We start from the raw sequence: 15,338 nt of genomic DNA on the forward strand, positions 1-15,338 counted from the left end.
AGAGGGGGAGAGATGTAACATACACCCTTTTTTAATGCAGAAGTTCTGCTCTCAGCACTGTTTATTAACATTCCCAGTGCAAGCATCACTCCACTGCGTAGCACACAGTGCAGCTACTGTGCTCCATGCACACGTTCTGATCTCTGCTTCAGAGGAGAAAACAGGCTTTATTTTAAAGGCAACATTTTCACTGAAAATGTGCAATGAGAGGCATTAGAGGACAGAGAGAAGATGGGACAGGAACAGGAAGCAAACTGTATTACATCTCCTTTTTTTCATGTCCTTTCCCACACTGTGTCTGCCACAACTGACTCTCGGTGTTCCCCTGATTCTGCACAAAGTGAGGACCAATCCTGGCATTTTAATTTCGTTCAGCTGAGTACCTGCTGCATTCTTCCTGTTTCTCAGCTGCTAGGTACAGCACATTTCAGCCTAAAAAAAAAAATAAATGTGGGTCTTCCCAGAGAGAGGGAAAAATAGCTCTTCTTGGATAGACTGTAGGCTCACCTAGCCCAGTGTGCTGCCTCTGAGACAAGCTGGTGGTGGACACTTAAGGAAAGAATACAACAGTTCCAGTGATGCTTTTCAGAGTATTCTGAAAATACACACATATTCTGGCAGCAAACACCTTGGGTTTATGAGCCAGAGGCTCTGTTTGCATCTTTGTGTTTGACAGTCTTCAGTGAACTTTTCTTTTGGAAATCTGCATGGATGTTTTTAACTCTTTCTGTATTTAGGCCCCTCAAAACATCCCACAGCAGTGAGTTCCAGTTTCACCACTGCCTGATCATTTTGCTTGATGCTCCACAGTGGGGTTTTTGTTTTTCTTTTACTGCCAGAAGTACTGAATAAATCATTCCCGGGTTACTTTCTCTCAAGTTAAGTGCTGCCCCAACTCTGTGACCACAGCTGTCAGTGAGCATAGGAAAGCAGAGAAATCTGTCTAACAGCCTGTTAGCTCAGGTAACAATTTGGCTGAGTGGCTGCAGAGCCATCCTATACCTTGAGGAATGTATGTGTGCTGTGATAGCAGCTGCATTGTTCACCCCAAGTGGGTACTCCATAACCTTGACCCATAAACATATGGGCTTCCCCAGACAGCTGAGCCCCACAAGAGTGACTGTAGTAAGGCCACTGCAGCCTAAATGAGGGATGCTTCTCAAAAACTCTTGTTTTCTTTCATTTTCCATCTCCACTTAAAGTTCAGCAGTGTTTTCATTCAGTGTGCTGTGGTTTTATTCTGATTTTGCAGGTGGCTTGCTCAGGGGAGAGCAGGTAATTCACAGCATCCTCCACCTCTGCTCACCCAGCCCAACCCTCAGTCCTAGTGAGATCATCCTTTCTGCTATTCTTTTACATCAATGGTTTCTGCTATTTTTAGTATGATAGACACCAAAAAGCATAACATAAGAAGTCCTTTTGCTAAAGTTATCTGGAAAATTATAGGCTGTTTTACTGTTTTTTTCTAGTCTTCATTTGCCTCGCTGGGGTTGGGTTGCAGAACTTCAAACCTGTAAAAGGCAACAAAGTCAGGTGGTACCTGCAGTCCTCATGACTCAATACTCTTGAAAAGAATGGAACTATTTTATATCAGCAAAGGCTGGAGACAAAGTCTTGGGTTCTACCTGTGGAAGGAAAATACATCTTATTTTAAAATTAAGGACTTACAGTCAATGGAAAATAGAGATGTATGGAAGACCTTTCTTTGTGCTTAGTGTGATCTCCTGTTTTATTACAGCAGCCCACGTTTGCCTCCGTGAGTATTTTCTGTGTTGCAGCACACTAATGCACTGCCTTGCTCTAAACAGGAGAAAGCACTTTGGATTTATTCCAGCTTTAGCCCTGTCACAGGGCTTGCCTTTAGTAATAACCAAAATACCAGCAAATGAAAGGAAAACATCATCCTGACTCTTCCTCTGAACTCAGCCAACCCAAGGTGTGAGGTGCATCTTTGGAGCAAAGGGTCATTCCCTTGTCTTCCATGACTCCTCTGCTTTGCCTTCCCTTTCATTCCTTACAACCTACATTTCTTTTCCACTCCTTGAGTGAAAGGTGCTCAGCTACATCAAATGTAAACGGGCTGTGCAATGAGCTGCTTCCCACTGCAAAAGCAAAGGTAGGATATCTGACATCAAAATTATTCCTGCAGTGTCCTGTCACCCAGGTAGAATTGCAAATTCTGGCCATTTTGAATATTTAAAAACCAAAAGGTCCCCAAAACAGCTGTGTCTCTTATGCAAATCCATAGCCAAATGGGAACTTGTAACTATTAAATAAATGTATTGCCCTCTGTTAAAAAATTATTATCTAGAAACCCAAAAATTTGGGGAGGAGAGCTTTCAAGAGGGCAAAGCAGCCTTTAAAACAGCATTTTTCCTGTGTCCTGGCAACTGTTGTGCTATTGTCATTTTACAGTGCTGTTTCTCTACTTTTGGAGGGTTTTTCTCTTTAATAATATGTGGAAAACCCTGAATAAAACCTGGCATTTAATTCAGAGTAAACAGTGGCAGTGACTGAATAGAAACCTGATGTCAAATATACAAGCACCCTGGGAAAGTGAAAACCCATTGCTTTCTCATCTCTTCCAGTTGTTGACTTCTTAAGTGTATTATTCATAAAATTAGCGATTTAAAAATTCATAGAAACATTATTTTTTATATTCATAGCGTCACTTTAAAAAAAAAATGGTTAAAAATCGATTTGCTGGCCTCTTGGGGAAATGCTGTAATGTTTTTGGCTGTCTCCTACTTTCTGCTGCCAGCTAAAAGTACCATCTGGCTTGTTTAGGGCCCTTTTCCATATCAGGTGCTTCCAAAATTCTCCCCAACCAGAGGATTGTTTCATTGGGTTGCTTTGCCTGCTGAGGCATGTGTCCTGGGCTGGGAATCCTACTGCTTCTGTTCCCTGCCATCTTGCTGACGGTGGTGTGTGTATGTTTGGGCACAGATCTTGCTGCCTCTCTCCCGAGGACATTTGCATCATTGTCAGCTGCACATATTAAATTGATATGCAGGGCTCAGAAACACGTATCCCATCTTTTGTCCCTTTGTTTGTGCAATTGTTGTGGTTTTAATTCTTCTTTGACACCTGGAATATCACAAAGCTGCTGATAATCTGTTGGCTACTAAGGGAAATGACATTGATAGAAGGATAATGTGTGTCAGACTTTATATCTAGATAATTGCAGACACATCCCGAACCCTCGCAGCTCAGGGAATGAATATCCTAAATCCATTATTAATTTGGAGAGTCAAACGTGGCAGTTGGCTGCGGTGTCATCCTCTGGCTGCAAGAGTCCCTTGCAAGGGATTTTAAGAGACCATTTGGGTTAATTCTGCATTTCTCTGCCGAGTCATGCCTAATACCAGTCCATTTTGGCATCTTCTTGCTGCCATTTTGTGGCAGCGTGAGGAGCTTGGGACAAAATGGTGTTGATGCCCTCACTCTTCCTTGAAGGAAGCTCCCCAGACATGTGGTACCAAGTAGATGAATGCTATGGTACCAACTGATGGGGACACCTCCTCCTCAGGAGTCTTTGTTTTTGAAATTTGCACTTTGGTTTTCAGATTCACTCTTTTACTTAGAAATAGAAATCTACCCCTCAAAGGCTTTAGGGGTGGATTTGAAGTACTCTCGTTGCTAACTGTAGACTTTTGATGTGATTGCATGGAAAGATGGAGCGTGTTTCAAAACAGGTACTGCTGGGAGCTGTCTTGTCCTGTTTCTAAACTGATCTGTGCCACACACTGCTGACTTCTCCTGTCCATCCATTAAAAAGTGAATTATGAAGAGTGCTGAGACAAACAGATAGTAGTTTAACCTTGTTAGTAAATATCAGGTAGCTGATATATACTGCTAGAATGTTACATCACAGCCTTTCTCTTCGATATAGGTTTATGAAATTACCTCAGTTACTATGCAAACTGCCTGCACTGTGTACATTCTTCCAGAGGTTTATTGTTCTTTGTATGTTGGCACAGTAGCATGACTCTGAAAAGTCACTTCACAATGCGGTGAATTTTAAAGACTTGGGAGATGGCCATATCTATTTTTCAGCAAAGGAATGAAAGCTTTTTCTTTTTCTTTTTTTTTTTCCCCCTTAATGTATTAAAAGTTTCAAAAGATGTGCTTAAATGAAAAGGAAATAATAACTAAAGACAGGATGAGAAGTAGCGTCTCAGAGAATTGACTTGGTTTGCTTGCTTGTTTCCCCCCAAATTTTAATATTTTAACTCCAATAAACCTGTTTTGTGAACTAGTAAGATACTTGAACTTTATCACACATTATTCATTTATTTTTTTGTGAGTGCAATAAAAATTTTACCAGCCGTAATCTTGTTCTTTTAATAGAGAGAAAACTATGCAGAATATGTTGCTTAGAGTATTAGATAAGCTACAGTGTGTTAATCAAATATTTTCGTGATATGAGGGCAGTTGAGAAAACAGTACAATTTTTGCTAATGGCACTGGTAAGTAAACGGATCTATCATTACATTGTCATGAAAAGTGACATTGAGCAGAAACACCCTGCCAATCCCTAGAAGATAAGTATTTAATGTAATTAGACAGACACTGTCTCCTTTGTTGAACGTAGCATTAATCACCCAGAGAAGTCCACCTTCATATGAAATGGCTTTTTCTGATATGTCTTTGTATTAGAAAGCTTCTTACATGATTTTGTCATGATGATATATTTGAAGAAATGACTGCTGCAGCTCTACAGTATTCTTCATCTTGCTGTTCTGTGTTCCATAATATTATTTATTATTTTTTTTTTGTTTAGCAATGTTACATTACATAGCTGTGACTTGTTTCTAAGTCTAGAAACCTACACGCATTTGGAGCTAACCTCTTGGAAATAGTTAATGCATTCAACTTACAAAATATAAAAGAAACACAAATAGTTTCCATTAAGTCCTTCAGTTCTTCCTACGTGGTGTTAACTCAGGTTCATTGTGATGGCATAAGCAAAATATTTCTTACCTACTAATGCCAGTTCATAATATCACAAACTCCAGAAAAAAAAAAAGTCTTTCTACAAAAATCTCATTGTTAAATTGATGAAAAATGTTGCCCCCTTTCAGAATTCATTGGCACTACATTTTTTTTTATTTTTTTTTTTTTTAATTTTTTTTCCCCCTTCCTCTGTTGCTTGTAATTTGTACTGTGAACTGCTGGCTGGTTATGAACGGGCATCAAGTTGAATGAGTGCACAGCTGTGTCTTCCCACCTTCTCAGTGGTGCCGAGGGCTTTGAAGGGGAAGAAAAGGGTTTAGTCAGAGATGACAGCAGACTTCACCGAGTAACAGGTTGAGGTCAAGTCAGTTTATTTGTTGGGATGAACAGAGTGCAGAGATGAAAAATCTTTGCCATAATAAGGTTTAGGAAGAAAACGCTGACTAGTCTAAGCTTTGATTCCAGCCGACAGGTCCTTTTCTAGTGTTCATTACTTGATTTCACAGTTCAGGCAATTTTAAGAGGCTTAAAATTATGTTTCTGCTCTCCTCTGTAAAACTTTTCGATCACTTTCTAATTTTTGCTTTAAGTAAAGTTATAGGGGCTCTCTAATATATCACTCCTGCCTTTAGACTCTTACAAAGTCAAGATGCCATAAAAAAATGTAAGGATAAGCACTTTTTTTTTTTTTTAGACCCCTGCTTTTGCTGATTCTTTTTATAACCGAAGTCAAAATCCCACCTTTAGGCACCGATTCGGTGTTTAAAAAAAATCAATAAATGAATTAAAACTTCTGAAAAACTCCCCTGAAAAGTGGATAGTAAAATAAGCTTTTGGTGCTTAAGAAGCCACTTTTCCTGCCTGGGCATAGGGGATTTTTTTATGTTCCTGGTCTCAGCATTAATAAAGCTACACCACCCCGGCGCGCTCGGTTTCAATCACCAAGTGCCGGCGAGCCGTGCTCCATCCTGAAAAGGAGTCACAGCAAGACCCCAGATAATCAGAGCAGAACGTCCTGACATTGTGTGGCAGTGCTGGGACTGCCTTGACCTGGCAGCATCGTTGCGTATCACTGCAGCATCACAAAGGGATTGCAGAGGGCTGAGCTGTGAGCGTGCAAGGCTCTCCTAGCTTTGCCTCCTGCCCTCTCCTGTGCCAGCTGCTGGGAGGGGAAGGCAGGTCTTTCTCCTTTCCCACCCTTTTTTCTTCCACTGCCTGCTTCCTACCTGCTGGAGTGGGCAGCATAGGAATATCTTTTAGCCATTTGCTACAGTCTTCCCCCTCAGACTTTCTATTACTTCTGCATTCATTCTTTGCAGGAAGAGGAAACTCACTGGTCAAACCCTTGGACACCAGAATAGTTGCATGCAGTTTCCCAGGGAGCCAGATAGCTCTAAAGCTTCCCAGTGAGTGACAGTTTCTCTCTTCTATTCTTCTGAAACATGTGTTTGACACATATACTGAAAAATGTTAATAGCAATTTACAGCCAGATTCTTGATTTTTTTAAAAAAATAATATATATATATTTAAAAAATCTCCCAACTATATACACTTAGAGCACCTCAGCACACGTGTCACTTTTTTACATAGGAAAATGTGTTGGATGCTCTTATAACATCATTGGGCATGAAAGCTGTTAGCTCATTCAGAGGTAGTGGCAAGAGCACTGGACTTGCCAGCACCAAACTGTGAAACCTTTTCTTGTGTGACTGGTGGAAATCTCAGGGGGGTAGCAATCCAAAACAAGGGGGGGAGGGGGGTGTAAATCTGTGCATTTGGATTCGAGTACCTTCAATGCCATGATGTCAACTTTGTCCTCGAAGTCCTTGAATGACAAATGATTGGAGGTTGGGAGAGTATTTTGGAGAATGATGACTGTATGCTTTCCCTGGTCTTTTACTCTTTTCTAGGCATCCATTAGTTACCACTGTCAGAGAGAGGATACTGGGCTAGGTGGATCTCTGTAATCTGATTTGGCATGGCTATTTTTCTGTGTTCCTAAGCTCATGAGATCAAGTTATGTAGGATTATTTCATAATGCCAGAGCAGCAGTTTCTGAGGTTCAACAAATCTATCTAGCAAAGTGTCTGATAAAAGAAAAATCCTGTCCCATACTGTAGCTTTCTTGGTCCAGTGAAGCAGCATCCTCATGCATAAAAATCTTGTAAAGTTGCTTCTGATAGCTCCCTCTGTCCCTTTGTTTTTGTAAGCTAAAGTGCCATTTTCCTCTTTACAGCTTAATTGAACCTAAATGCACCCATTTTCTGCAATGTGGTATTTTGGTAATTTTACTATTTGCTTGTAAGGTTTCCCTTAAGCAAACTGAAAGCTTCCCCTTTATCACTTCACTGGGCCAAGATTTCACACAGTATCCTGCTTGCTACGTAATATGATAGTGTTCTCTCTCACCTTGTTTCTTTTTTTCTTCTTTTACTTTCTTTTATAAAATCAGGATATCTAAGAAACCCCGAGCACCGCGGAGCACTACATGGTGGGTGTGCTTATTCAAACAATGCCAATGCTCTTGTTCTCAGTGCATAGACATTTTGTGTTGGTTTGGGGGGGATGTACCAGGTGTCCCTCTCCTGTGGGTTCTCCGGTGTCTAGTGAGGAGAAAGCTCGTGCCGAGCACTTTGCCAGTTTGACAGCCCTGGAGGGAGCACTTCCATGGTTACCTCTGCCCTTCCCATGCCTCTTTTCATGAAATGTGTAGGGACTTTTTCCCTGCGTGCCCTCTGCCTTTCTGTCTGATGCTTTTTAAATTACTCAGTGGATAAGAGAAGTGTTGGGCAGATGACACCAGCAGACCTGTGAGTAGCATGGGCATACATGGCCCAGCTGCTGTGCTCTGCCTTCTCTGCAGTGGAACATTTGAATTTTTCCAGAGGGGGGATTCTTATTCTTTGTTCCTCCCAGAATGCTAAAGCTATTTGGAATGCAGAAGAAAATGAGGCTAATTTCACCTGTCTAACCCCACCTGTCTGAGATACGAGCTGTTGGAAAGTGGCTCAAGTCCCCAGAGCCTGGGAGCTGCAGGTCCCCAGTGCCATCAGAGCAGCTCTCACCAGCCTACAACTGGCCATGGACACTGTCCAGTAAAAGAGCACAGAAGCTGTAGGTCAGCTACAAATTATTTTCTGTGTTACTGAGAAATGAGATGACTGCTCCGTCCTGTGACTGTCAGACCTGGTGAAAATACCAAGAGCCACTGGATAGCAGTACATAACAGCTCCATGAGTACACTCTTGACCTGTCAAATTATGAATCCATTTCAGTTTGGTACGATGCACATGAATTCAGTTTGCAGCTCTTGTCTTCCTTTGGAATAATGTCTAAACTCTTCACCTCAAATTGTGCAGAAATCAGGTGACTGTACAGTCCATGGTAAATTACCTGAGCTATTTCCAATCCTGACCACAGCTCTTTTATTAATTAAAACATATGTTCGATGGCAGTGTATACCAATTAAGTCTTCAAAATGGATATTAACGCCAAACTTAGTCCTGTCATCATAAAAGTCATCTAAAAACATTACCATGCAGTAACTGAAGTCACAGGTCAAAAAAATCTGCATATTTACCCATCTCCATCTCATGCCTTTGGCGTTTAGCAGCCATCGTTGTTGTATATGGCCTGAGTAGCCAGTGATCTTTTGATGATATGCATATAATGAGAAAATTATTTTGGGGAAAAAACTAATAAAAATTTTAAAAATTAAAAATAAAAAATAATTTTAAAAAACCCCAGAAAATTTGACTCTATCCCCTTCAGTTACTAAAATTCCCTATATTATCACTTGCAATTTAGCATCCATATGCATCTCAGGAAGATAAAAGTTGAAGCATAAATCTATTCTGGGTCTTTTACTTGCAAAAATATCATACCTCAGCTATAATCATATGCAAAGACTTTTTAGAGGACTTTGTAAATGCCATCCAAATGTATGATGGCATTTTTTGCCTTACAGCTATAGATGTTCCATACCCAAAGCACCCACATAAAGGTATAGTCTCCTATGGATGGCTGCAGTTTGTCCCTGCTGCTATACCTAATCTGCCAAGTATGCTGAAAACCTCTCAAATAACATTAGAAATGAAACAAATATAATAATGAATTTTAAATGATGAGATGTATAAAGACGTCATCAGAAAAAAATTTAAATCCTTACCACAGTAAACATTTATGCAATACAAAATGATACTGAAACTAAAATTAAATGAAAGGGAATGTTGAACTGTTATCTTGCTGCTTATTACATTTCTCATTACAGTTTTTAAATATGAAACTCATGAAATTCTATTTTGAAAACAATTGGTTGAGTGGTAGTTTATTAGACACTGAAAGAAGCACTTGGGTGCAAAGCAGGAATGAAGGCTAATGTAAGAGATCTAAAACAATCCAGATGAAGCTGTAAACATAGACACAAACTCATAAGGTAATACACTCTATGGGAACATTGCAGCAAACACTTTGAGGCATATTTTAATGGGGTAGGTTTTTTAAATAATGGTGAATATTGCAGTGTTCAGTGTTACAGTTCTGCAGGCAAGGTTTTGCATCAGTATAAACTGATATTTCTCCTCTTTAAATGGAGCAGCACTCATTTACAAGAGAGAAATTTCAAACATCTATTTCCTAAGTGACATCAGAACTTTGATTCCTACTTGAATTAATATTTTTGGCTAAAAATTGCTGAGGAGTCCAAAAGCATTTAAAACCTAATGCCATTGAATCCATTTAGCGTGCCTTTGGCACCTCTCCTTCTCTCTCAGTCCCTTTTGAACATTCTGGTCCTCATTTTAATCAATCTCTTTTTATTAAGTTCTTTGGCTCATTTACTTGTACGCGCATTTGCTTTATTTTATTTGGAACATTTCTTTTGTAGTGTCTTGAAAAAGAGTTGTGACATTTCTTTTGGATGGCTTCTTAAGTGTCTGGCAGTCACCTATGATACGATGTTGATGGGTATGGATAGATTAGCTCTGTTTTCCTGATGATCTGTCAGATGTCGAGTTCTGAGGAAACCGGTTGTGTGTGTTGGTGATGCATATGCAGCAGTTTGATAAGTGGATAGAGGGGGAGCTTTCATTTTTCTTCTGTAAAGTCACTGTTTATTAAGCTGGGCTTAGGTTTGTGAAGCGAGGTGCTCACTGGCAGGTAGCTAATCAGTGATCACGGTTACTCAGACTGGGAGCAGGGGAGCAAGTATCCATTCAGAGGGTAGGAACTAAAGAGCACTTCATTAGGATGAGTGAATTTCCATCTGTGTTGGATTTTGTGTATACTGGAGCAACTAATACAGCAAACTGATGGATGGCAGCTAGTGTGATTGTATCTCAGCTGATGACAAAGTTTGCTCAGCACTAAGTAGACTTACTGTGACTGACAGTAGTGTAGCTATCAAAATGTCAAAAAGCTTGAAATTAAGAATTCCCCGGGAAGAAAGGGGAAAAAAAGGAAAAAAAAAAAAAAAAAGAGGCAGCTCATCAGCATTTCTGTTGATACTGATTTCAGGGAAATTGCTGGAATAATTTGCATAGAAAGATGAAAATTTCTTTAAAAATTCTTCTCATACATCAGTTTTTCCTTCAACAGCCAACTTGTTTTCCTGCATCATCTGTTTGTTCTGCATGTTGTTGAGTTCATGGTCCACCTGGTAATACCTGAGCTTCTGTGATTTCTTTTCATAGTGTCCCTTGAAAATAAAGATCCAGACCATATTTCATTCATAGCTTTTGTTACAAGATCTCCACCACGAGTCTAGTGGCAGAGGGCTGCTGGGAATATTGGGGTAACGATCCAAAAGCTGTCTTTGGAGATGAATATGAGCTGGTCTACTGATGTGGCTGACTTGAGATGGAGTTATTGTTTAAGCTGTGTACAGTCAGAAAAATGTTAGTAATTAATGAAGTGAAATTGGATGGATTTACAGATATAGATCCAGGTACAGCTTTAGATTTAGAGAGAGGGGGAATTGTTCTCCTCTTACACTGCTGTTACTCCATTCACTTCATCAGAGTTATTCCTTATCCTAGTACCTCTGTTAGTAAGATGCATGGGGATATGGAAAGTAGATTCCTAGTTGTCCATTTGTTCTGGGAAGGATCTGTGCATTTGATTCTCACACCTCATTTTCTGGTCCATTTAAATATATATCAGCCTCATACATGAAAATTTGAAGATCTTTAGCTGTACTCAAGGAAGACTCTTATGTGGTGCATTTCTAGTACTGGCAAAACATAAGGAGGTAGAGGAATTAAAACCACCACAGTGCTCCAGTGCCCTTTAGAAGATGAGGAACATGAAGTATTCCTGGGCATTCACTGCTTAAACTTGGGCTGGAGGTTTGCGAAGTGCAGAGTTTTGGAAAGTCTTACTGCGGGACTTCAACATCCGTGCAATGGCTCCAGTAACCAGAGTCTCTCAAGGACAAGGATCCCATTTACGCTTGCATTATGCATTGAGCAGAAGGGTGTGATGCATGATGTGGAATGAACAAAATAACTCGTGTGTTTAGGGAAATGCCAAATTAATGAAAATTCAGAAAGCTCTAATGTTGAAAAGGCACTCGAGCTCCTTGATAGAAGTATAATGCTGCTAACAGTTTCAAGATTATTGTTGTCTGAATTTTCTGCTTATTGTGTACTGCAATTAAAATTCTTCTTCAACTGAAAAACCAACGTCAAATTAATACTTCCTTTTGGGAAAAAAAAAAAAAGATGAAAGAACACATCTTCTTTCATTTAGCACCATTATGGTCCGTGCTCTGGTTCCTTTTGTCCAGTGAAAAAAAATGGATTTCTGGTAATGGGAACAGGCTAAGACCATATATGTTTGGCATGCATACACTCACAGAACACGAGTACAGTAAGGCAACACACCCACCCAGCCATCCATCTGTTTTTTACACCACAAATCCCTTTATTTTCTTTCTTATTTAGCAATTAACTTTCCCATTTATTCTTTAGTTAAAAGCTGCCATAAGATGAAAATAGACCGAGTCTGATTTTCTTCTCTTGCACTCTAAATAACATTCAGAGGAGACTCAGACCTGCAGCATGAAATCTGCGTTTCCTCAAAGTGCCAGGTGTGACTGTGAGTTGGACAATGGTCCTGCACACAGAATAGCAAGAAACACTCTTTAAACCCCACCTGGGTTACCCAGCCGTTGTGTTCTGGCTGTTCTTGTTTATTCCTTCCTCGGAGCAGATGGATAGAAAGAGGCAGGGAATGGGGAGGATCCTTGGCTCCATTCCCTATTCACCGGCCAGCGCAGCTGAGACGGGTTTGGGGGAGATTGTAATTGGTTGCTGCCCTGCACTGGAGAGAAGACAGAGAAGGGTCAGGACTCAGAGGTGTCCTTAAAGGAGTTGGCACTACCCCTTCTTTAGGGCCAGGTCAGATGCTGAAACCTGGTCTCCAGTGCAGTGGTCCCCAAAATCCATAAGCTCTTGGGAACAGCGCTGAGGAGAGCTGTGCAAGGCAGCATCTTCCTCCCTGGGCTCTGCCTGGAGTAGCTTCAGTTTTAACTTTTTAATTTCCTGCATCCCTGAGCAACACAGGAGGGGAGGCTGTGGTCCAGGGACCACTAAACATGTTTAAACGCATTAGGTGGGAAACTGAAGACCTTTAAAACTAGCTAAGAGTCTCAAAGATGGGTGCCAAAAATTAAACACCTAGTTCCATATTTAGTCATTTTTCTTAGCTCCTGCCCCTGTTGTTAATATTCACCATACTGCCTCAGAGGCAGCCTGATTTTTATAGCCACTGGGCACCTACAACACTAATTCAAGTGCTGAGATGGCTTAGCTCAAAGTGAGACTCATAGTATCAGATTTAAGTTTTTCTGGGTGATTAAACCTGAGTTCCCTTGCTCTCAGCTCCCGAAAGGAGCTTCGAGAGAATGACCAGCATTGTAACATATGGCTTAAGCAAGGGGGAAGAAAAAGAAAATGAGTATTAGAAAGGGATGGACTAAAGAATACGCAGGATATATCAGGCACATTAACCAAACATATGGTGCTAAATGAGATATTTTTTTAAAATTGCAAAAAAATTGACATTCCTGGCAGTCTCAAGGATAATGTGACATGGCTGTGATAAATTTAGAAGAATGGGACATATTTTGGCTTGTTCTTGGAAACCTTTTTCTTGCATGCCGACTGTATTTCTTCTTTTATTAACCCATTCAAAGAATGTTTGAATTTTGCTGCTAGAGCACCATGCTAGTGCAACATAAAATGTGAATGATGCTAATTGCTTTGCACTGCCTAACTTTCTGTCATACCCTCCCCTCTTAAAGGACAAAACATGCTTTGGAAATGAGCTGGCAAGCTCGTCTTATCCTTTCTCTTGGTCAATATTAAGTGAAGTAATTAAGCTCCTGTTTGCATATTCTTCTGAACTAGGAAGCAGCCATTTTTTTCTTGAGATCTGATGGATATGATCACTCAAAATAAAATGTGTCATTACAAACCTCAAACAAAATAAAAACATGGTAGAGTTGGACTGTTCCAAACCAATACATTTCAAAATACCCTGATATAAAGAAAAAAAAAATAGTGATAATGATATCATATCATCAGAACGATGATAACAAACAAATATAACAAAAACAGGAACCAATTATCAGTGCTTCAATTTGTCTTTCCACTCAATTTTACAACATAGTGTTACACTAAATGTCTATTTTCATAGGAAAGCAGCTGCCTCAACCTTACAAAATTCATCTCCATATGAATGTGACACTGCTCAGCATTTCCACAGGGCAAGGGCATTCATCAGCTTGGCTGTAGCTCCTCAAGTCCCACTGCCTGGACACAAACACATCGACTTGCTACAGCTTTAAACCATGTCCCAGTGCTCTCTCTGCCCTTTCCCCCTACCAAGGTCTCAGTGAGTCAAGCACTGGGATAAAAAAATAACTTCTTCACTTTCTCAGAAGTTTATTTTTCCCATAAATCCTGAAGAAAATAGTCATCTGGATATGGGGAGAGCAGGGAGTTTAAGAGCCAGCTGAACCATTCTGTGCCTGGACTTGAAGTCCTTACTTCTCCCACAGCCTTGGCTGCTCACCCAGGGTGCAGGTACTCCTGTCCCCTCCTGGCTCTCTGCTCACAAGCAGGTCTGTTTTATTGTCATTATCCCTGCACATCAATAGTCACTTGTTCTGTCCATGATATTTTGCACTTAGAGGGGTGGAGCCTGCTACATTAAAGCCTTCCTGGGGGGCAAACCTGGCCCCTTCCATAGCCCAGCATGGAGGAGATGAACCCATGGCCTTGTTGCCAGCAGAGTGGTTCCTCTACCCCTATTCAAGCATAAATACTGCCTCTGACTTTTGACTTGTTTTTAAAGCTGGAGTTGACCTTCATTTGGTTTTTCCATCCCCAGTTCTTCTAATGTAAGAAAAGCAGAGTGAAAAATGCCCTTTATTTTTGAGTATCCTTGTCCTGAATATGGACACTCAGACACAGAACAATAACTTAAGTTATATCCCAGCCTCCCCTTCAAGCAGAAATTCAGCAGTTTGTTTGGGATGGTGCATTCAAATTCCTTAGTTCAGTTTTCTTTTTTGTTACTCGCAAACTGAACCAACTCCTTTTGCTTTTGCCCCTACTCCAAAGCCCTTAGGATCAATTAAAACCAACCAACCAAACAAAAAAACTCAGTCTTTTCCTTGCACAATCATCTGACACTTCTAAACTTTAAAGTATGTAACATTTCTTGCTATCAGAAAAAGCCACTGGTACAGCAAACCCTTGTAACAAACCATTTTGAGGCTGAAAGCTGCAAGTACAACCCTGAAACTGTAACCACTCCCTTACTTTATTTAACTTTCTGAAATATAAACTGCAAAACCTCACTGAAACCATTAAAGCCCCAGCAGTGCAGCATATAAAGTACAAGAAGGCTCCTGCATATTGCAATCAACATCCCAGGGACTATAAAACTAGTGTTATTAAACATAAAGTTAATAATATTGTCCAGAGATAATATTGTCCAGGCCTCTCTCTTTACTTTTTAACAATTAAATTCTATAAAGTGCAGAGCTGGAAATAAGGTTGAATAACTTTGCAAGTGGAAGTTCAACTTCTACATTATCTGAGATTTTTTCTTTTGCACTTGAAACCTCAACTGTTCTGCACCTTTGTGTTGCTGTATCCCTATGGATAAGCAAAATGTGTGATCTACTGTATACACTTGAAAATACAAGTTTTCAGAGTATGTGCAGACAATCAGCATACCCATATGCCTAAAACTAAATAATAAAAGCACACATACATATTCTTCATCTTAATGTTGCAATATTATTTTATCCAAGCATAAACCAGATGCAGAAAAGGCTTGGATTTTAAGAGCCTGTGGCAATGTATTCATT

The 15,338-nt window shown here is 40.1% G+C and overlaps 1 protein-coding gene across 10 annotated transcripts in view; it reads left to right on the forward strand.

Annotated features, from left to right (window-relative positions):
- NFIA (nuclear factor I A) overlaps positions 1-15,338 on the forward strand; it is a 249,966-nt gene that overhangs the window by 181,531 nt on the left and 53,097 nt on the right. For 4 of the 10 annotated variants that reach the window (XM_030454800.1, XM_030454798.1, XM_030454799.1 and 1 more), the window contains 2 exons: positions 6,276-6,362; positions 7,410-7,448. The exons of 5 other annotated variants lie outside the window; for them this stretch is intronic. In XM_030454800.1, the coding sequence (XP_030310660.1) occupies positions 6,276-6,362; positions 7,410-7,448 (126 nt within the window). The remainder of the gene's footprint in view (positions 1-6,275; positions 6,363-7,409; positions 7,449-15,338) is intronic. One more of the 10 variants, XM_030454802.1, reaches the window with a different exon arrangement.

The sequence above is a fragment of the Calypte anna genome, chromosome 8 (assembly GCF_003957555.1).
Source record: "Calypte anna isolate BGI_N300 chromosome 8, bCalAnn1_v1.p, whole genome shotgun sequence".
NCBI lineage: Eukaryota > Metazoa > Chordata > Aves > Apodiformes > Trochilidae > Calypte > Calypte anna.